At 28.1% G+C, this 24,119-nt stretch overlaps 2 protein-coding genes across 10 annotated transcripts in view; one reads left to right on the plus strand and one right to left on the minus strand.

Moving 5' to 3' along the window:
• Window positions 1–1,903: 1,903 nt before the first annotated feature.
• On the minus strand, window positions 1,904–4,906 carry LOC145963090 (uncharacterized). Of its 2 annotated transcripts, none has more exons than XM_083084746.1 (4): window positions 4,438–4,899; window positions 3,739–3,921; window positions 2,622–3,645; window positions 1,904–2,175 (listed from the first exon to the last, which is right to left on the minus strand). In XM_083084746.1, the coding sequence occupies exons 1-4, from the start codon at window positions 4,633–4,635 to the stop codon at window positions 2,093–2,095; spliced, it is 1,488 nt and encodes a 495-aa protein (XP_082940872.1). In that variant the 5' UTR covers window positions 4,636–4,899; the 3' UTR covers window positions 1,904–2,092. The 2 variants fall into 2 exon arrangements, with proteins under 2 accessions (XP_082940872.1, XP_082940871.1); XM_083084745.1 differs by lacking the exon at window positions 1,904–2,175 and adding an exon at window positions 2,207–2,419 and having other exon boundaries at window positions 4,438–4,906.
• Window positions 4,907–5,339: 433 nt separating this feature from the next.
• The window catches only part of Dh44-r1 (Diuretic hormone 44 receptor 1), a 59,372-nt gene continuing 40,592 nt past the window's right edge, over window positions 5,340–24,119 (plus strand). For 3 of the 8 annotated variants that reach the window (XM_083083980.1, XM_083083987.1, XM_083083988.1), the window contains exons 1-2: window positions 5,340–5,500; window positions 7,495–7,714. The gene's annotated coding sequence lies outside the window, so the exon portion shown is untranslated. Of the gene's footprint in view, window positions 5,501–6,564; window positions 6,778–7,494; window positions 7,715–14,628; window positions 14,806–18,195; window positions 18,283–18,714; window positions 18,810–24,119 lie in introns of those variants that run through there. The other 5 variants (XM_083083983.1, XM_083083982.1, XM_083083981.1 and 2 more) reach the window with 5 other exon arrangements.

Here is a 24,119-nt window from a genome sequence, read left to right on the forward strand (position 1 = left end):
AGGCAATACTAGAAGATATCAGCCAAGGAGATAATTTTAAATGAAAAAAAGAATAAATAATTTAGAATAAATTTTTTTTTATAGTTTTAAAAAAATCAAACTTTGGAATTGGAAAATTAGTAATTTCTGCTTCATAAGTATACTTATTTATTATATTATTATTGTTATTATTATTATTATTATATTGGTGATATTATCTTTTAGACTAAAATATCTAATATTTATATCATCATATCAAAAAGAGCAAATTTGATATATCCTTTAATTTTGTATAAGTTTAAATAATATTAGAACTGGATTAATATTATTATCGTTTTTAAACATGTGTGGTTTATAAAAAAGAACAAAAATGTCAGTTTCTTTCTCTTTCTGCTATGCAACACTTTCTATTGCATATAAAAGAGTCGTCTCAAATCTACAAATTAGATAATAAGATATATGTTATAAAATCATATTATATATGATATATATGTCATAAAACGATATCAGAGATTTTTAAATCGATATATAAGTATTATGTGTTAGGAATATATACTTCTTTTGGATTTTGAATTCTTTAGCCAATTTTGAGTATAATTACAGTTTTGTTCAAAACAAAATTTATCGTGTAAAAGTCATCGTATATCGCAATTTTTTATGACATATACCTTTGTAACTAAAAAAAAAAGGTACAAATTTAAATTTTTGTACAAATACAAAGTCTACTTTACATTAATTGAAGAAAGATTTTTATATTTTCTTGTTTCTTTAAAGTTTAATTTTTCATAACACCATTTTTAATTTAACTCAACATTTTTTTGTAAAAGAAAAATAAATACGAAATTAACCAAAGAATTCATAATTGAAAAGAAATATATATAGTTGTAAAAATACTCTGTATTAATTATTCGATCATTACTATTTACTTCATTCATCATAACTCTGTATTCATACACAAAATGGAAAGATTATTATTAGTTTTATATCCATCTCGATATGTCGAATAGGAACTTGTTTGATATATTTTGAATCTCTTTGTGTGATTTTTTATGTGTGTGATTTAATATGCAAAATAATTAGTGTATTATTATTGATTAATATTACACATTACTACAATTATCATCACTTTCATTGTCATTTTTACCACTCTTTCAATATTTTTATTATTTTATCATTATTGTACCTATTATTAAAATTGACAGTAAAATTATATTAACTGTATTAATGTTTTTATTTTTTTCATTGTAACTTTATTATTTGTGTTAGACACTTTACTTGGCAATATCAGGTCTACAATTAAAAAAGAAAAAAAAAAATTTAAGCTAAATAGAAAAATATCAATTTTTTAAAATAAAGTTCTAATGGAACATATCACTGGTTTGTTTCAAGATTGAGATATCTTTAAATATTAGTTTTTTCACATTGTTATTTTTTTTTAGATTTCTAAACAATAACCAATTTTATCAATTCTCATGTATAAAAAATGAATTCTTAAAATTTAAATAAAAAACATGAAAAAAAATGTTCAATGACAAAAATATAATTCGCAGAATAAATAGCGTTTCTCATTAAAAAAAAATCTTCGATGTATTACAATACTTTTGTTTGGGATTTTGTTTCTTATTACTTTTAATATTTTTTTCTGTCTCTATTTGATGGTCTCATTATAGTATACAATATTACTTATCGTAAATAAAACACTATTAATGATTCGAGTAATACTATCACTTATTTTTTATGAGATTAATAATTCTGGAGTTAATTTGAAATCAACTGTTTCATGACAATATTTCACACACACACACATATATATATATATATATATATATATATATATATATATATATATATTTATTTATTTATTTATTTATTTATTTATTTATTTCTCAAAATACAATTTCTAGTTTTTAGAATTTACATCTTATTTATAAGTATTTACATATAATTTTCTCATGTTTAATGCACAAATGAAAAATTTGAATAGTATTCTAAAATATAACAATAGTATTACAAAAGAATTTATATGGAAGGAAAATTGTATATATGTTAGAATATAAATTTTCTAAATTAACATATTGCATAATAGAATTGATAACGTCATGCACCTTCAGTCTTATAGATATATATCCTGTTTAGTTCTAATAAATTTCTTGTTCTTGAAATAACTTTCTATATATTTGCCGACACATTCTTGCTCTGAAATATATAAAACAAAAGAATAGGAATTTTGTTATTAAAAAATAATGTCCTACTGTACCATATCTACAGTATCTCTATTTTCTCCTTGAAATGTATGAAAAACAACATCGCGCATCATCTAGTATGTCGTAGAAATTTTCAAATTAGAAATGGAATGAAATAAAATTTATGTAGTAATATACGCATTGTATTGTAAAATCAATTTCAAAAACCATTCTTTTTTTTATTTTTGCAACTGCAACTGTCAACAAAATTTTGCCTTAGTAATATGCCAAAAAACTCATTTATTACACATCACACATTCACACGCGCGCGCATACACAATACACATACACAACATAATCATCCAAAATAATAACGCGTTATATATTAATTAGATTCATATTCTTAGACATATGTGTAAAGAAATATAATTAATTGCAAGAACATGACAGATTGATTACCTGGAAATGTATTTTCTATAATGAGCATGTCCGCGATATATTTCGCAACAGTTTTGAAAAGCTGTCGATCTTTAATTCTTCTCTTTTTGTAAAATGGCATTAGATATTTAACAATCCAAGGCGCTATTCTTTCTTTGCAAGCCGGTAAATAATCTTCTATACAGATTGGTGATTCTGGCATCATTTCTTCGTCTTCACATTCCCCAAACAATTCAAGGAATTGCTCTTTTATTTTTCCATGTTTACGATAATTTGTCAATGATAATTCAGTCATTTTGGCTTTTAGTTGTGTAACTTGATGCACTCGTTCAACAAACCAAATAGCATTTATCCTCTGTTTCTGTTTACTTTCATCAATCTCATTTCCATTGGTTTCTTTTGCTTTTCTACTTTGCAATTCCTTGTAACGACTAAAACTAACTTTTCTTTCACTTGTACTTACTTTTGCTATTTTAGGTTTTGGTATATTATCATTTTGTGGTATACCAAAGAGATTTGAATCTGCTTCTAAACATATCTTATTAATCTCCTTATCAATATTAGCCTTTGTAACACCAGAATGTTTCTCAATCAATTTTGTAATATCAGTACTATCGTCACTCTCGCAAAACATATCTTCCATATGTTGTAATAATGAATCTTGTGAATTGTCATCTTCCTTTCTAATAGCAATTACATCATCCATCATTTGGAAATCACTCTGATCCTCAAGTTCCTGACTAGTATCGTTAGATTCTTCTTTTATAGTCTCTTGTAACATTTGTGTATCCATCTCGTCATCGATATTTTTCAAAATATTTTCACTTATGTGAGAATTGTCAGAATTTACTGTTTCTAATGCTTCCTCACAGTTGGGTGTAATATATTGTATATTATCATTTTGTGTATTATCTACTTCGTGCAAGTCTGACCACATGTCATCTGTTTGTACAGCAACATCAATTTTATCTTTAGATGTTTCTAAAAATATTACTAATTTTTTATATGCTTTCTTTTTGACAGTATGTGACTTTATATCTTCAATCTACAAGAATAAACAAATTATAGTATCTATTAACATATCAACTGAACCTCTAACATTTCTTTTTTTCTTATTGTTAATATTAAACTTTCTTACCATTCTTAACATATTTTGTCTGTACAAAGTAGCTTCTAATGCCAATCGAACTGCATGTAGTTCCATTTCATCTGCACATTTTTTTACTTCAACGTTTAGTGTATCAGCATCTCTTTGTTTATAGCAAGTTATATAATTACCAAGTAAACATTTATGAAGGTAAGACAAGTATACAGCACGGACCTGTGCAAACAATATATATAATACAATATATAATATAATAATTATAATATAAATAATGATGAAATCAATGATATGTATACACTTGAATATTTTAATAAAATTCTACTTATAAAATAGTTTGATTTTATAATTAAACTATCTCTACATTGTACGTTGCATCAATGAATATTAATTACTTTGTTGTAATCAAAATTTTTTTCCTTTATGTTATAAATAATATATAATGACTATAATAAAATTATAAATTCTTCTTAGATCGATATATATTTTAAATAAACTAGCATCATATAAAAAAAAGCATATACAAACATTAAAAAAGTTTCTTCGAGTTATAAATTTACAATGTACAGTTTGTCAGAATTATGCTTACACCTGTTACATAAGACAGAATATAATTATATCTTTGTGATCGAGAAATCAAAGTCAATTTTTTAAGATTTTTTTTTTAAATTTAAGATCTTTCGAAAAGAAATGAGCACAGTTATTTAAATTAGTTACATATAAAAAGAAACGTGCCATTGCAGTGAGACGTAAGAACTCATTGTTGGATTCGTCGACAAAAACAGAATTGTTCATTGAAGGCGGTGGCACGGGCATGGATAAGAAATCGTCAATATCATCCAGATTAATATCATCATCGCTGTCATTGCAGACATTCTGACCTTTTTTTAGCGCAAACGGTAGAGAGACATCGATACGATCCGTTGTCATCATTGTAGCGAATGTCTCGCGATCATTATATCACGAGTTAAATTAGGAAATTGGTTGCAACGAATAACTAATAATAACGTGATCGCAAATCATCGTCGGTATTGTTACACACATTATTTAATTGTTAATTTTTAGCGATTACTATAAATTTGACTGACATAAATTGCCGCTACGGAACCGCTAACCGCGAACTATTAAAGATTAGCCGGATGCCGGATTAGCGTCCCTCACTAGTGTTACCAATATCAGAGATACACCGCGGGATATTGGCTGCGTTCGGGAGAAAAAGGTGTTTTGCAACTGTTGTAAAATTCGTGAATCTGATTGGTGCATGCTCTTAGATTCAGTCAAAATTAAGGGCATACACCAATCAGGCTCACGAATTTTACAACAGTTGCAAAGCAGCTTTTCCTGCTGAACGCAGCCATTGGTTAGTTTTTACCCTCGTTCATCAATTTTCCTCTCGCCCTGCCGTCTAACATCAATATTTTATTGGTCGTTCTATGAGTCGATCGAATGCGTCGATTGGCTACCGGAGAGAGAATTCCTAGGCTCCCGAAAGTTCCCTATAACAACAGCCAATCAGAAATATCACCGTAATACGAAGTCTAGTGCTAGTAACAGACACCGGTCCAGTGATGCCAGAATGGATACGCTGGCAACAGCAAATTATTTCGCATAGAGTATAGCTCGGCGTTCCTGTGGAACAGTCGTGGTCGAGAGTCGAGGGGCGTCGAGGAACGTCGAGCTATACTCTATGTGAAATAATTTGTTGTTGCAAGCGTATCCATTCTGGCATCACTGCACGGGCCTGATATTTTCGGGCCGTCCAAATGGTGAGCCTTTTTGTCCTGGAAATGTCGGATACGTAAGTAGTTTCGTTCATTTGAATTCGACAATTTTAGCGATTATATAACTTAGAATCGCGGAATGTTAAACTTTTACAACGCAAACCTTTCATCGTCCAAGTTGATGGCGGAGAATTTAGCGATCGCTAAAGTTGTCTCGCGTTGTTTTCGCAAAGAGCGAAAAGTTTCACGCAAACTCGACAAGCTTTAGCAATCTCTATCAATCTCAATCAATCAAATTTTTTATATAGAGACAAAAATAATCCTTAAATTTTAATATTATATATATATATATATATATATATATTTTTTTTTTTTCTTTTAATATTGTATATGAATAAAAGTATAATGATAAAATAACAATTACTCAGATAAAATACATAACTAATAGATACAGGTGTCTCTGACAGCTTTCATAAACAGCTTATTTTTATTTTACGTACGCCATAAGTTAACGTTACTTTAGCGGAATATTCAGTATGTTTTATGTGTATACAAAAGAATATAACATTGCATCTCAATTTCATTTGCCAAGTTTCGAGATATGATAAAGAATATTAATTCTGACTCATAAATTTAATTTCCTTGAATTAAAAATCTCGAATAATAATATCGTATTTTTATATATCGTATTTTTTCGACTTGTTTTCTTACATGCAATAATATCATTTATCGATTACGTTATCAAATCATAAACGCTCGCATTACATGTGAGACATATACTTATTAGATATTTGTATAACAATTCTCCCTATTTATAGATTAGAAAAATCTATATAAGATACTATGGTAAATAAATCCATTTGTAAGTCGGCCATGTGTAATAATGATATATTTCTTTTTACGAGAAGACATATTATATTAGATACACGTAAGATGGTGTTTTATTAGTATAGTTAATATTTGACGGAGATAAAAGCCTGGCGTGACCGTGATAAAATATGTATGTCGCTCGTAAACGGCGTATAATACTAGAGCGAATTGTGTGTTACAAGATAATGTGCGTATTAAATTAGTGATTTCTTAACAGGAGTCGAGATCGGTATGATTTCACGAAGGCACGATTTAAACTCAATTTTCATGTCACCAAATGTGAAGATCTCGCGATAATCGTTGCGTTCTCATCGCCGTGAAGAATATGAGGATTATTTTTGTGCAATTACTAAACCGAAATTATATCTCATCGAAATTTCGGGTTCTTCTGCATTACAAATCATCGACGATTTAAAATTTTTGTTTTTTAACAAGCTCTAAACAAAGCGCATTTTTTCTACACTCAATTTATTATATATACAGCGTAAGTCACACAATTATTATAAACGGATCATATCCCTGTTACGATTGATAATATAAAAAAATTGATGAAGAAGAAAATTGAACTCAGTTTATATAATGATATTGAATTTATATTGTAACTTTACTTTTTTCCGTTAATGTAATGACACATACGTAAACTGCAAATTTTAATTTCTCTTTTAAGTAAAATATTATGATCTTACATAAAAATGGATTCTCTTTTTATTATTTTTTGTATAAAAATAAATATTGGGATAAGCTTTTCGGAAAATGAATGCTTTACGATTTATTTTATATTTTTATTATATGTATATTAGATACTGACGTAAAATATTAAATATCTCATAAAGTTTAGTTTATTTCGCATTAATATTTTATACAAAGTAATAAAAAAAATTCTATTTTTAGAATGTATGCGCCTGCAAGCTATAAATAAATGTTTCTCCTTTAAATGTCATTTATATATGATTCTAAAAGAAGAGAACGTATCTTTAATGATCAAAGCGATTTATAGAAAATATAAAAAAAAATAGGAGATACAGAAAAAAGAAAAAGTACAGATGCACAGAAAAGGAACAGAGCTATTTACAATATACTTAAAGCATATATACGCGCGTCAAAGGCAGGGAGATCTGATTGGTTGATTGACAATGAGTGTTAGAGCGCGCGCGAATTGCTGGTCAATCGACGATGTCAATTTTCCGTTTGAAATTTGCAGTTCCTCGCAGTCCGCGCCGCGTTGTGCCACGAATGGGGGGCACCTTGCCCTTTTTTACCAGTTTTCAACGATCTTCCCTACGGTTCGATCGATGCTGTGTCAATTTATGATGGTGTTCAAAAAACTGTGTGTGATCTTCGCTCATCGATAAATCATCGCGGGTGCTAAAGTGGTGAAGAAAATCCGGTACGGCGATTGCAGAGGAAAACAATTTTAATAGGTGAGTGATGAGGAAAGGATCTATCTCGAAATCTCCTTAAAAGCGATGTCAATTTAAATTTAGAAATTTGCAAATTTAAAAATTTATTGTAATTTATTGAACTTTATGATTACAATGCAGAACGTACGGAACATAAAAAGAAAGTAGAGAATCGTCTTCATAACTCTGCCAAGGTCGATATTTCAATTCATATTGATTAAAGTAGAAGTGCTCTTTGTTTCTCTAATTCTTCAAAGAATATAAAAATTGCTGAATAATTTTACTTTCTTCTCGAATTTCTTTATTTAATTTTATTTTAAGAGTTAGATATATATTATATCTAATCAGAATAATACATTTTGCAAGAGAATTATTTTTATTTTACTACATATTTAACATTTGATTATAATTTGTCATATTAAAAATTGTTCACTATTAATAGATTAAAATTAATGTATCACTTCATTTACTATTAATAGATTAAAATTTATGTATGACTTCATTATACATTTACATTTTACATTTTACATTATACATTTTTTATATTTTATTGAAATTTGTAATATTTAAGAAAACGTCTGTTTTCTTAAAAAGTACATCTTAATCTATATATATATATATAATCTATATATAATATAATATACCTTAACATAATATACCTTACATATAATATATCATATAAACTGTTAATCATACAATGTACAAACATTATAAACAAGAGTATATATTCTGTTTGCTCGTTACCGAGCATGCGAGGGTTATCGAACATGCATATAAGGTTATCGAGATGAAATAATTTATCTCGTTATTTGACAGAAATTAAATAATTTCACATAATGCATGAACAAGACATGGTATTTTAGCATAATTTACTCATTCTTTTAAATTATTTTAATAATTAATCATACATCCGTTTAATCTCAATAGTTGCTGAGATAACAAAACTTTCTCATCGATAGTGATAGCTTCTTGTAAACTGTTCCAGCAGGTGTATCGCAAGGTCATCTTGTTGCTGAACATATATAGTTCATAATACCACATATTTGTGGTTCCAATTGAGATTGTTGAGAATTATATACAAAAATAAAAAAATAATTACATAAATCGAAAAAATTTTTTTTTACAATAAAAGAAATTATTTAAACGAGATTATATATATTGATTAAAAATAAAGAAAAGAGAGTTTGCACATATAGAATTCTATTCGAGCAAAACTGCGCACGCGTTCAAGTTTATAATAAATATATAATAAAGTTTATAATCAAGTTTATATTAACATATATATATTGAAAACATATAACGAGGAAAAGCTTTCATTTCAAGCTTTTGTTCTATGTATCATTCTGAATCTGATTTGAAAACATATATATTAATAAAAAAATTGTTTTTATATATTTTTATTATTTATATATATTTTCATTATTTATATATGTAATAAAATATTATTTTCATTATTTTTTACATATATATAAAATAAATTTGTAAAAAATAATAAAAATAATATTAAAATAATTAGTGAATTAAAACAATTTAGTGAAAATTAAAATAAAGGTAACTTGTATGCCTTCATTTAAAAGATAAATAGTAATAATAGTAATAATCTAACAGATTTTTCAGTAATAAATTAAATACGAATCTAACATTAATATATATATATATGTGAATATGTGCATGACAAAAAAATTTAATATTATACGAGACAGTTTGATGACATTGGAAGAAAAGGTAAAAGTTATAATTGTTTTTATCCCGGAGGTCATTCGCGGGATAACTTTCTCATATTCTTTGATACTTCGATATTTTCTTCGATATTTCCTACGTATGTTTTTGTGGATCTTCGATAGATTGAGAAGATAAAAAGTTCATCATGTTGCCAGTTAAAAAAACCTATTAAAGCCCGGAAATGTGCATTGATTCACTCGTCGCTTTATTCATTCGCATTCTTGTCCATACATGTATATGTATGTATGTATGTATGTATGTATGTATGTATGTATGTATGTATGTATGTATGTATGTATGTATGTATGTATGTATGTATGTATGTATGTATGCATGCATGCATATATATATATATATATATATATAACAAATTCAATCGGTCGTTTTCTTTCACTATTGGACAAGCTACGATGGAAAATTGACGCGAAATGAAACGTATCGTGAATACTAAACGCGAATAGTCGATAAGAGAAACTCGCTGCGTTTTCCATTTACGCTTTTATTTGGAGTTAAAATAATATTTCTGCGAAAAAATAATAAGTACATGAATAAATACAGCAGATTTCTTGTTTACGAGTTAATCAGAAATAAAGTCCGATTTATATACGAAAATCTGGCCTTTACAACTTATGTATATATTCGCAGAATACGTACGGTGACGATTTTTACAAAATGCCGAATGTTTTAAATAATATTCTCATATACAAGATGTTTTAATTAATATTCTTTTTACTGAAACTTTTTATTTGTATGTATAACATTAGAAAAAGAATATTGTAAATGGCATATTTTTTTGCTTTAAATGAGACTTTAAATTATGCTCCCTTTTCATGAATTTACTTTGACGTGAAAAGAATCGAATTATTGATATTAAATAGAATAATTTAAAATCACAATTATTCATATATATATATATATAAGACATTAATAAAAGAAGAAAATGCTTCCAAATCGCTAAACATTCATCGTCGCAATTTCTTCCAAGGAAAGAAAGAATTATATTTCAATAAGCCTGTGAAAAGATCATCAATCGTTCTTTTTATGAACATCTTTAAAAATCTATTGGTTTCTCATTTATCTCCCTTATCTTTCAAATGTTACGGCCGTATCTAAAGAAAGTACTCGGAAAAACTCTTTTATGAATATTATCGTTCTTTTGCAAAAAAAAGAGTACCTATATATCGATGAATAACCAATCACTAACAAATATGATCTAATTGATCGTATATAAAGTATATATGTTTCTCAAATTTAATAAACGGAATTGTGCTAATAAATAGTCTATTACTTAAAAATAGATAAAAAATGTCATATACGAAAATATGGATTCAACAATATGCTTTATTAAATGATTAATTAAAGAATATAAAGAAAAGAAGGCGCGATAATTTCATTTGACTTTCAGTTTTAAAATGCATTAAATAATTCTCTCTCTCTCTCTCTTTCATTTTTTTATAATTAAAACTTTTATTCTTTTTATTATATATATTAATACTAGTACTTTGAAATTAAAATAATAATGCAACTTCAAATATATAAAAATAATTTATATATTTGAAATTAAATTATAATTTTTACATTAATTATAATCATATATAATGTCTGTACATAATCTCTCTATAATTATAATAATCATATATAATCTTACATTCGTATATTGTTTAATATAGGCACAATCAACGATCAGGAACTTTAATCTCACATACATTCTTATTTAAAGTAATTCGATTAAAGTTGCATATCTTGCAATCGTGCGTAATTAGTCTGTAATAAATTGGCGCTTAATTTTATTCACGTATGCATATGCCTTCCTCCACATACGTGCACGTGGCATTTCATGGGAGATGAATATTTCGAAATAATGCCGGAGGCTCGATCGAGTCGACGGACAGATATTGACGGTGAATCCAACAAAGGGTTGACGGTGAATATCTCGAGCGAACGAATATAAATAACGAACCATCAAACACATATTCATATATATGTATATATACACCTGTATAATATCGATTCAAATTTTTGGTGCCGAAATTTCGTAGGCGCGCCAAGCATGATATCGTCAATAATATCAACAATCTTTTCATTTCTTCTTTATAAGAAATTTTTCTTGCAAATAGCGACTGCATTGTTTTGAGCATTGTTTTTTAATTAAGGCAAATCTTAGAGATCAAGGAAAGATGATAAAATTTTTCAATTCATGTCTTTTAAAAATTGCCACAGTTATATTTTACAATAAAACTTGTACTGTTATAAATATATCTTTGAGTAAACAAAAGACACATTCAAGCACCATTTTATTAAATTTAATTTAATTTGTGTCGAGTACATTTCTAAACATTTTAATGCAACATTTTAAAAAATATTTTAAAAAGATTGCGTGATAGTATAATAATTTCAAATATAAATTGTAAATATAATTTAGAAATATTAATCCAAAAGAGATTTTAACCCTAATAATTTGTTTACAATAAAACTATATATACAATATACATATATATATATATACAGGGTGAGTCAAAAGTATGTTTTAAAAATTTGTGAGCGTGTTCCTGGATAAAAAGGAAGAACAAATGTTCATATGAACATATGGTCGCAAATGCTTTGTTGTCGAGATAATGGACATAAATCAGCAGTATCAAATAATGCTTTATTTGAACGTTTACAATTTTGTTATTGTTGTTTGTTTTTTTTTTGTTTTTTTTTTGTTGATAGTGTGGTTTGGCTTGGTTTTGGTCATGCGGACGTCGTGCTCAAGCATGTGTTGAAAATGATGGAGGACATGTAGAACATCTCTTATAAACAACAATAACAAAATTGTAAACGTTAAAATAAAGCATTATTTGATACTGCTGATTTATGTCCATTATCTCAACAACAAAGCATTTGCGACCATATGTTCATATGAACATTTGTTCTTCCTTTTTATCCACGAACACGCTCACAAATTTTTAAAACATACTTTTGACTCACCCTGTATATATATATATATATATATATATATATATATACACACATATACAACGTTAAAAATAATATAATTTTGAAAATATCATTAAATGTTAGGAATTATTTACAAAAACTCATATAACTTGAAATCATTGCAATTTCCACATATATTAATGTCGCATATGCATTTTAAAATATGACATTTTAAAATATTATACAATAATTTTTTCACCTAATTTAAGAACTATATATTCCACGTATAATATATGTGAAAATCAAATTAAAATGTAAATTTTCAGAAATAATTAACGAATTTCGTTGTAATGAAATTGTGTTAACAAGTTTTGCTTAATGGGATATCATATGTATCGTATTTTTTTAAATATATTTTTTACCTATTAAGTTGACATAAATAAGACTGTTACAATTTGTAAAAAAGAAATTGGAAAGTTTTTTCTACATGAAACAAAATAAAATTGAAAAAAAATAAAAATTGAAATTTATGAAAGAAAAAGAGAGAAGGGGGGAAAGAGAGAAAGGGAGAGAGAGAAAGAGAAGTTCATAATTATTTTAATTAATGCAAATTAGTTGATTAAGTAAAATTCAAAACTGTAAATTTAAACTTTGTTTTCAATTTTACATATATTTGCGCATATTATTGCGCATTGATCTAAATATATAAATATCTTTTGCAATTTGTATTGTAAATAATTAAATAATTATATTAATACATGTAATATCTTCACATTATATTATAATCTAATTAATTACACTATTTTGATTAGTATATTAAATAATTAAACTTAATGATGAGATAAATTATTTCATTATTTATTATTAATAATACTAGTTATACTTGATATTGAATTATTTATATTTTTAATACTGATAGTTGATTTAAATATCATCTAAATATTATAATTGTTTATTTAATTAGGCTATTCAAAATATACAGTTAAAAGATTACTTTTTCAAATATTTGATTAGCATAGCAAATCATTATTTAAGTATCTGCGAATAAAAATCTGCGGTATACAAAAGAAATCTATAAATAAATATATTTCTATTCCTACTTTTACTCCTTTTATTCATAAACAGAGATTCCAGATTTAACGAAAACGTGTATTTAATTGTAGACAGATAAAAAGATTTTACAATCACGGTTAATTGTTCTTCAAATATATGTTACAAATATACACATATATATTGTATATTAGGACTTTTTTAAATAAAATTATGATTTTACATATATAAATTACATATATAAATTTACATATATATACATATATATGTAAATTTATATATGTAATTTATATATGTAAAATCATAATTTTATTTAAAAAAGTCCTAATATACAATATATATGTGTATATTTGTAACATATATTTGAAGAACAATTAACCGTGATTGTAAAATCTTTTTATCTGTCTACAATTAAATACACGTTTTCGTTAAATCTGGAATATATATATATATATATATATATATATATATATATATATATGTATGTAAATTTATAATTTTTTGTAAATATATATTGATATATTGACATTCTTTTCCCTTTGTCATATTTTATCCGGACATCTTTTTCAATAACAGAATTAACATTAACATTAACATTAACATTCTTTTCTAAATCTCAACATTTAAATAAAACAATAGTATCAACAAACGTAATTCTTTAATCGTGTATCGCAAACAAAAAAAAATTAAAATAAACTTTGAATAAATTTACAAAAATATCTAAAAAAAGATAATTCTCGGAAAACCGAGACATTTAAAACTGAATTTACTCATTTATCTCGACAATTGATCATTGTTGGTTCTGCGGCTTTAATCTGTGTTATATTTCGATGGAGATTACCTCGAACTTGAGATTGTTCGTGTCTATACGAAAATCGCGCCGCAAGTAATTCGTCATTGTCGAAAAAGCGGAGATATACAGAATTACGATTTTATCGATAAACTAATAAAAGACTTTACCGTTAAATAATAATTAATTAAATGTATAAAATAAAATTTAGCGTAATTATATTTTTCTGTCTTGAAATGTAGTTTTTTAATAGATGTTTTTTTATATTAAATATGTTAAAAAATAAGTAAATATTTATTTTAGATGCATATATATATTTGTAAACCAAATCCCTTTTTATAGAGCTTATTTTTCTGAACAAAATAGTTTTCGAACTCTGGTAATGTAGATCTGCTATTGAATAAAGGCGGTTTCTCTAAAGATAAAAGCTGAAGCGCACACTATTTCCTTTAAGGTTTCCATCCAGTCGCTTTCAACGTCGCGTGTGTGCAGAACTAGGTTAATTCAAAAGCGACGAGAGGAAAATACCTGCCAACGTAAAGCTCGATAGAAAGAGGAAAAGTTGTGTGGATTAATGTTGACCAAAATATATATTCACGAATAATAATTTCAAATATCCAAAAATGTCCAGGCCAGTATGAACTATTAGCTACATAGCTGTCTGCTATTCAATACTTAAAGAAGACTTCTCGTGCTTTTGTTCAATTATTTTCTGTGACAATATTAGTTTATTAAATCTTCCTCAACTAAGAACAGCATAATTTAGTTGACGAAGATTTGAGCAAAGGACGAAACAGTTTCGCCAGAGAGAATAATTGAATAAAATTACGAAGAAATGTATTACTGTATAACATAGACACCTGTATTGAGTGCTCGTACTGATTTATGGATAACTTCTTGCTCGACTTGCTTTAACGTTTCCAAGAGAAAACCATCTCTACGAATCAGAGAACCAAAAATTATATACTTTCTATCTTTTATCTTCAATTTCTAATGTATACACACAAACGTATTCTATTGATGTATTATTCATAATTTGCTTACATTTAATACATTTGATTTTAAATAGACATACGAATGCTTAATTATATATATATATATATTTGTAACGCACTATATTTTACATATGATACTGAATATGTTTTAAATAATTTATACCTAATATAAAAATAAGATAAAAGATAAAGTATCGTATAATGTTTTTAAATATAATTAAGTAGAGAAGAGAAAAAAAAAGAAAATTAGATATAAAGTGATCATTTAAAAAAAATACTATTTTTCAATCTTAGAACATAAATTTTATAAGACTTTTAATTTTATTTTAATTCTATTAAACAATTCTTCTAATTTTTCGTATTTAGGGTAATATATCTTAAAATATCGTATTTGATAATTCTTAATTATTTTAGTTCAATCTGTCATGCTGTCGCGCGCAACAATATAGCTGTCAATTAACGCAGAAATAATTTTCAGCATTTTTCCAACCAAGTGTTTTACACAAACTTGACCATAAATATAAACATTTTTCACTCTTTATGATTTTATTTTGTTATTTATTCGTATATTATTACTATTTTTGATTGATTTGTTTTACTTTGTATTACAGAATATTCGTTATAAAATTCTTTACAGTGATATGAGAAGCATTTTTCATTTTTATTGACATTCTCTGAAATAGAATATTTTAATATATATATGTGAAGCAATTGAATATATTTTCAATTCTAGAACATTTCTATTTAAAAAAGGAATAAAGCGTGGGACAAAAATTTTAAAAGAGTATAAATATTACTATAAAGAGAAATAAAATAAAAAAAAAACTATTTACATGTATGTAATAAAATATATGATGAAATAAATTTTAACAAATATAGATACTGTTTAAAAGTAAAATTTTAGTTCATTTTATTCATAAGAGCAGTGTGGGACGCATGTAAAGAATGCAGAATATTCTTATTATCAAATTATTTTTTACGTTCACATAGTATCGAAACAAAGATAAATAAAATTTATTCGTAAAAGTGATATTGTTTTCAATTTCTAATTTTATAACGAAATCTTTACTTTAGAATCTTCAGCTTGGATTTTAAATCATAATTTAATTTAATTTTTCATTATTTTTAACACATACGCGCTATTTTTCTCATATATTAATTAGAGATCCAAACTATCTTATCAATTTATTAAAAAAGTTAGTTTAGTTAGTTTAGTTTCACTGAATTTTACATCCCTCAAGTCGTCCTTTAATAATGTATTCTAACCGTTCTATTCGTCTCTAGCACATCTTCATGAATTTTTCTGCATTATATTTTTGTCACGTTACGACTAAAGTGCGAAGATGGTCATATTTGTCGGCAGATGTAAAGATTTAATCCGTTATGATTTTCGCTTTATGTGCAGCGAGCTAACTCAAGATAGTGCAATAGGGTTATAAATTTAAAGTCTCGAGTACGTTACATAAACAAGATAGGCTGTAAATTGGAGGAACAATTTGGAGGGATCGCCAATATATCGTTTACTACAACTTGTCAATTTAGTTAGAATCAGTTGCACTAACACTCTTTACTTTAGTTAGCTTTGGTTAAGTATTTATATAACTACCGTTCTTGATAATAGGTTTGATATCTCGCGTAAAATGTAAAATGATGTCGTTTGTCGAAGAATATGAAACTGTCTTTCTATCAAAACTTTATCGAATGCCATACATTCTGCATTTTTTCTAATTAAATTTTCTAATTAAATTCTTCCAACCTGATATTTGAATAAAAAATATATTAAAGTAGAGTAATGCAGTAATGATTTTTAATGGGCAATGAATCTAACTCTTCTCTATTTAAAAAAATGGTAGTTCTTTATTCGATAAATTAAAAAGAATCATTATCCGAAAAACTGCTTACTCTTTTCTTCGCCCGTAAATCTGTATTTGTATCTAATATTTAATTTAATTACAAAATAAAGAATCATGTCTTGTAAAATTCATATCTATTATTTTGATTTTATATCGCATCGGTCTCAGAACGATCAACGTGAATAGAATAGCTGATGGACGAGGACTCTGTTACTAATCCATAGATATTACTCGCGATAAAGAGGAAATTAATCTTCCTGCTGTGACGAAAACGTGATATGAACGAATATCGAGGGGATATGCAATTGGGAAGAGATTTTTTTCAAATAGTGCGAGCTGCTAATTGAAGTTTCAGACATTGAGATTCATATTTTTTTCTCTTGAATTTGGCGACATAATCTCAAGTCTGTTCGAGTCAGCTTGCGTCTCTCTTTTTTTTGCAGAGCTTCCTTTTTATATTCAACATTTTGCATTTTTTAGCTCGTTATTCGTGAGATACAAACGGAATAAAGTCATGATTTTGACGCGAGAAAATAAGTCGAGAACGAAAAATAAAAATTTTTTTATGCGATCACAGTGTTTGTGTATATAGGGATCTTTGTCAGTTGCTACTTCTCTCGACTCGAGGGAGTGGGAGGTTTTACGACAACCCCTTTGATGATGGTATCGCGGATACAATGTCCAGAGCGGCGGAGAGAAACCGCGAACGCGGTAGCGCATGCCCATCATATCCGCACCTTGTTTAGTACTCGCGCCTGCTAGTAGCAGCTCAGTCGTCATCGTCGGCTCTAGGCTACCAGCCTAGAAAATCCATATTAGAGTCACCAAGTCGCGAACGCAAAGTATTGCCAGAATTATATCCCGCTTACTTAATACTTTGGCAAATGACGACGAAATTCGGTCGTTTTATACGAGATTCTCATATTCTACGCATATATATTCATCATTTGCGATAACGAGTTCGATACAAATGATAATCTCTTACTTATAATACTCCCCTTCGCTACGGGCAAATTCAACCCCTCAAAGTATCGGAGCGTCCTGACGTCCTATATACATATAAATATATATATAAAATATAAAGAATTATGGGGTCGTATTAACTGGTCTGACAATACTGCGCGGACGCGGCCGCCGCAAAGTCGACTTCGCCGTCGGCGTCGTCGCGTAGAACCAGCCGCGGAGGTGGCCGGTAGTGGTCCTCGTCCTGGAGCACGTGCCGCCGGCTGGCAGTCGCGTGTCATCGCTGGCCGGTAGACGGTACGAAATTAGAAGCATTTTGTCCTGCATAAATTAAAAAATTAAAAGAAAAGAGAACGAGCTAACGTATAGAGGAAGATAGATGGAGTAAAATCTAAAGATAAAGAGCATAACGTTTCTCTTTCCGATGAAAAGCTCTCTGTAGCTTAATTCGCGGTCGCGTTGTTGATACAACCAGTTGATAGATCGCGGTATTAATAGTGCGATGAGATTGTGTCGCGATATAGCTACGAATTGAACGAGCATTCCGTGAAACACGTTTCATGAAGAATCCAGGCTTTATGAGATTATCGCCGAGAGTTATAGTCGGCTAAAGAAAACGATATTGGAAGCAATTAAATTTGCAAATGTGAGGGATTTGCAATATAAAATGCAATATAAATAGCTTATATAGTGCCGTTTTAACCGCAACATTTAGCGCGGTTGTGCGATTGTATCGGCATAGTGAAGCTACATTTCACGATTATCGCCGAGCGAAAACCGTTTGCCGGAAGGATTAAGGTGTTCATCATCGCGCTGATGTAACGGTAGGATATTGGAAGCGTCTCGGTATCGATGAAAAGTATTAGATGATTGCAAAACTGTATGGGAGCAGCAACGTGCAGTTTTCCCATCTGATAAAATGATATTTTTTATAAAATAAGCGCACACGCGCAAAACTACATTTTCAAGGAATTATTTATATATAATGTTGAAATGAGATGTATTTGTTGCACGCCTATAATCGGCTTCGGACAAAAAATATCATAAAATATTTTTCCCAGAAAAATGCAACTGCAATACCTTTCATTGATGTCGATTAGTTTTCGCAAGGGGACTCGACTCCTAGTATAATATATAATACAATTCGCATGAAACTATTATATTACAATATGCGTTGTTGTATCATAGTTTAACTATTGTAGCAACTGCATTTCACGCTCATGCAATTTCATCCTTCTGCCAGAAGATTAGCTCTTTCCTCGAAATGTTGATTCAGTATAATAAACTCGCGAGATTCTCTACACAATATTCGCGATAATAAATAATTACGTTTATTAAGATATTATATTCTTTTTATAATGTTTATATAATTTCAGATTGATAAAATTTCAAAGCTAAAGAGAGAAAAACTGGAAATAATCCGAATCGCAAAGAATTAACGCGGCTCTAAAGTATATGTATCGTTCTCAAGTATAAGGCTTTTACTATCATCGAATCGTGCGATTCCAACGCGATTATCGTAATGCGATTACTTCGCGTTACGCTGCTGGTATAAATAAATTTTTTCGCGATTCTACAGTTCCTGAGATTAAATTCAACGCACGATGATTTGCAAATGTTAATTCTCCGCATAGTTCTTCATATATTGACGCAAGGAGATTTGATCTCAATTGTATTCAAGATTAATGTGCAGCTAGATGCATTGTAATTACATCAGCTATTATACTTGACATTAGCTTGAAATTTAATTTATTCGGGCCGCTTGGTTCAATGAATTAATATGTAGGCGCGTGCGCAAATGAAAATTATCGAGCCCATCAATTCGCCAATCATTTTTTTCAACGCCATAATCTCTTTCTTTCCTTCCGCCTCAAATAATAATCCGCCCATGTACACTTTTATAGACCCTTTCGAGGGCAACATCGAAAGGGTTAAATTGCCGATAAATCCCTTGCTGACTGCGCCGCGCAGTAATCGCTTTTAAATTAGCGATCCGGAACTCATTCCCAGAGTACGAAGTAACGCGTCTTTCGCGAAGATTAAGGAAGCCGAGAGACTGGTTATATCTCGAGGATTAGGAGAGAATGTGCACCTTCGTCGTAGATAAAACTATAAGATAGGGGGGACGCGGTCTTCCGCATATAAGAGAGTTACAGTTTCTAATGCAATTTAAGCCGCGCAAAACTTGTTTACAGAAACAAATTTACTTATTCGAAAATTTGATTAAAACGAGTTGTTTTTTATTAATTTCTGTGAGACACGTTATCTTTGTAATTTTAAGAAAGTTAAATTGAAGAGAGAGTGTGAGAGAGAGAGAGAGAGAGAAAAGACTAGCGGAAACAAAGAAATTAATAAGTACATTTATAAAAAGTATAAAATTATAACGTGATGATTTAATAAAGTTGATAGTATTAATATATTTTACTTACATTGTATATATGTTTTAATATCTTCTATTATTAATACAATTAATATATATTTTATAATTTTATTAATTATTATATTATACGTTTATACAAATTACAAAATTATAGCATTATGATTTAATAAATTTGATAACAATTCTTACTTCTTTTTTTGTTTGTATTTCAATATTTTTTAAAAATATTACTCTTGAAAATAAAAATATAAAGGGCAGTATAGACAAATTCGTGTTTATTTAATTTTATTATTAATATTTTCTATCTATATATGAATATTTAAAAACAAAATTGTTATCACAAAAAATTTATATCGCAATAAAACATTTGATTCGTATATAAATTTTTTATATTTTTAAAAATAAAAATGTCAAAGACTTATGCTGTTTCATCTGAAATTTTTAAGCTGAGCTCTCTCTTTTTCTTTCTTCATTCGTATTTATATATTTAATTTATTTCAAAATTGTGCGTCTATGATATCCTGAAATTTCCTGTGACGATCTTTTATGAAGAGATTTAGTACTATGTTTCTCAGTTATGAATATATATTATAATATTTTAAATTAAATTGAATAATCGAATAATATTTTTTTGTTGGATATATTTTCTGCCGAGAAACTTCTTGTAACTCTTTTGAAACTCGCTACGAGTTTCATGAAAACAAATAAGTTTCTTCTCGATAAGATCTTATCATCGCTTTTGCGTTATAAATTTGTCGTGCCAGTTAACTGATATTTCTCAAAAAACAAAAATTCATTTGCATTTGTTTTTGAGATTTTCGTCAATTTTATTTAGAGCAAAAATAGAATGTTGGGTTTTTATTGAAAACTGAAATGACTTTATTTACCAAAATTTAATTGAACGTTATATCTTTTTACTATTTTTATAAAGAGTTCTCTAATTAGAGTTACGGAAATATTATTGATCGATTGATTCGTTTAAGAATAGGTTGGTTTTATCGAAAAGGATACCTGCGCCAGTTAAAGGCGAATAGTATACTCGTTTTGTGCGGTTTCCCGAGGGAGGAAGGTCAAACGACGAAGATCGGAAAAAAGAGGAAAAGTGAACGAGTTCAATACTGATTCGTTCGGTAAACGAAATTTTCTCGAGGCCTTGCCGAGAGAGAATTGAGCTTTCGTGAATTATATGTAAACGTTTGTTAACTTTTTGCGACATCGTTCCGTTGCTGATTCTGCCAGTATCGTAAAAAATATTAGTTTTATATCTTATATACATATATATTTACACCAATATATATATATATATATATATATATATATATATATATATATTGTCGCAAAATTATAAATTATATTATTGTTATCATATTGAGCTTTTCAACACTTTTCATATATGATAAAATGTAGTCACAATAATCGCGAAAAATAATTAATTTAGGACATTCGATCGCTCTATAGGAGCTATCTTTGCCCTATATATCTCTAGAATCACTATCCTGGAGTACTGTAAGAGAGGTACATCCCGGATAATGGGAGAACGCATTGCCGCAGCTTCCTCAACACATAGTGAGTTGCGTTTGTAGGAGTACTACTGACTGATCGATATTATTGATTTCGACCCAAGAGCTTCGTCTAACTGTTCCGTTCCAAAGTGGCGTCTTCGTGGACTAAGGGCTCCATGCATAGTGGATGATCGTAACCGTTTGACAGTCTGATCTGAACCGTTTGTCATTCTGAGCGTCTCGTACTTCAACACGGACGCGAGTTAAGAAATTACGGAGAAACTAAATCGCTCGATAAATCTCTTTCTTATAAAAAGTATATCGAAAAACATGACAGTTTCTTTTCAAACTGCGCATCAATACTTAAATGTTTTTATTTATTATCTTTAAAAATTATTTTATATAAAATAGTAGAGAGAGTATGATGATGTATATTTAGTAATTTATAAATATACTTAATAATTGCACGTTATAAAAATGAATATAAAATGTGTAATTTAAAAATTTTGTGTATGTTAAGATATATTAAATGAGCTAAATGTGTGTGTGTGTGTGATTAGTAAGATTTAAATTTTTGATCATAAGAATTACATGCCAAGGAAAAAGCTATATAGAATGCATTTCATGGTCGCTTATTGTATTTGAATGTCGCTTGTCACGTTCAGAATTTCCACAAAAAGAAAGGCAAAGAAAGACTCGAGGGATCAACATGACCTAGTTTAAGAAAGCGATTCAATGATCTTGAGAAAACGTCAAGAGGTTGACGAATTACGTTATTATTTCGAGCTTTTTTCAAAGAAAAAATGATATTTCGAGAAATTCTAAGAAAATTTTCCACGCATGGAGATCATAGTCTTTTTTAAGAGCGTAGAAGATTTACTTTTCTTAAAAGGGATAATTACATGTCAGAAAAAGGAAAATGCCTTTTGAATCTCGGTTCATCTTTCAAGAAATAAGCATACGTCGGCGGATAAAGACGTCGAGGATTAACAAGGATTAATCTTTTAATAAATCAACATGACACACCGAATTCGCAACCGATAAATAGAGAGAATGTGACATCGAAACATCGACACACACACACACAACACACACACACACACACACACACACACACACACATTGAGATATATAGTAATAGTATGCACACGTATCTTTCTTTAATTAAACATAATATACATTTTAATATAAAAATAATCTTATTTTGCTTAATGAAAACTTTCATTGTTTCGTGAATCTAGCGAGAATTTTCATCTTTATTAATATCATTAATATGACAAGTTTATTAATACATAAATTCAAATACGAGAAAATTTAATTAATTTTTTTGATTAATATTATTTGAGCCAATTTTTATTTTAATATAAAATGCTTGAAGACAAACGTAATTTGAAATATTGAAAAAATCAAGTCAAAATTTTAACATATATTTCTATATCCATTCAATAATCTTGTATGTATTCTTGTATGTATTCGAAAATTCTCTCTAGAATTTTATATTATTCAAGACAACAAAATTGATTATACTTTATAAAAGTTTTTATATTCAAAGTGGTTGAATTATTATACAGTTTACTTTGTATAATGAACTAATTTGCAAAAAAGTTTCTTTATCATCCGTTTGTCTTATACTACAAAAACAGTTTCAGCAATAGTGAAGTCTGAGTAAACTTAACGCAAAAGAATTTATTATTATTTTTGTTAGATATTACACGAACATTACTGGGAATGTCTGAACTGACAATGAGTGTTCTTATGCGGAAACTTTCTTGCGTGGAAAGTTCAACAAATATATGCATAATCTCGAAAATCCGCGACAATTTATAGAGCGCTTCCGTTTGTGAAAGGATGACATTCGAGAAAATATAGCGAATTTTCCTTGCCTTCTCACAGTAATTTTTCGTACTAAAAGACGATAGCGACTATATACTAAGTCGTCGATGTAAAGGCTATAAAATCGGACGTGTCAAAATTTCTAGAAGAAAATTCTTAGCATACCTTCCTTGGATATTGCGTGGAAAAGAGTGACAGAAACCTACAGAGTATACAACGCGTTTTGTATAACGCGTATAATGAGAATGTAAAGAAATTTTGACAGTTTGTCACATTTTGATTAACTATATACATATATTATAAGGGCATGTTTTTTACCCTAAAAGTGATATAAATTTAAATTAGAATACATATATATTAATAATATAAATTAAAAAAAAAAAAAATATATATATATATATATATATATATATATATAA

Source organism: Camponotus vicinus, unplaced genomic scaffold (assembly GCF_025532165.1).
Source record: "Camponotus vicinus isolate PSW18456_S1 unplaced genomic scaffold, iyCamVici1.0 SCAF_12, whole genome shotgun sequence".
Classification (NCBI taxonomy): Eukaryota; Metazoa; Arthropoda; class Insecta; order Hymenoptera; family Formicidae; genus Camponotus; species Camponotus vicinus.

Excerpts from the sequence above, each read along its gene's own strand:
- LOC145963090 (XM_083084745.1), bottom strand. The coding sequence starts at position 4,635 with ATGATGACAACGGATCGTATCGATGTCTCTCTACCGTTTGCGCTAAAA. Across the intron at positions 3,646-3,738 it reads GACAAAATATGTTAAGAATG|ATTGAAGATATAAAGTCACA; the intron begins GTAAGAAAGTTT and ends TTATTCTTGTAG. Across the intron at positions 2,420-2,621 it reads TATAGAAAATACATTTCCAG|TTGCAGTTGCAAAAATAAAA; the intron begins GTAATCAATCTG and ends TTTTGTTGACAG.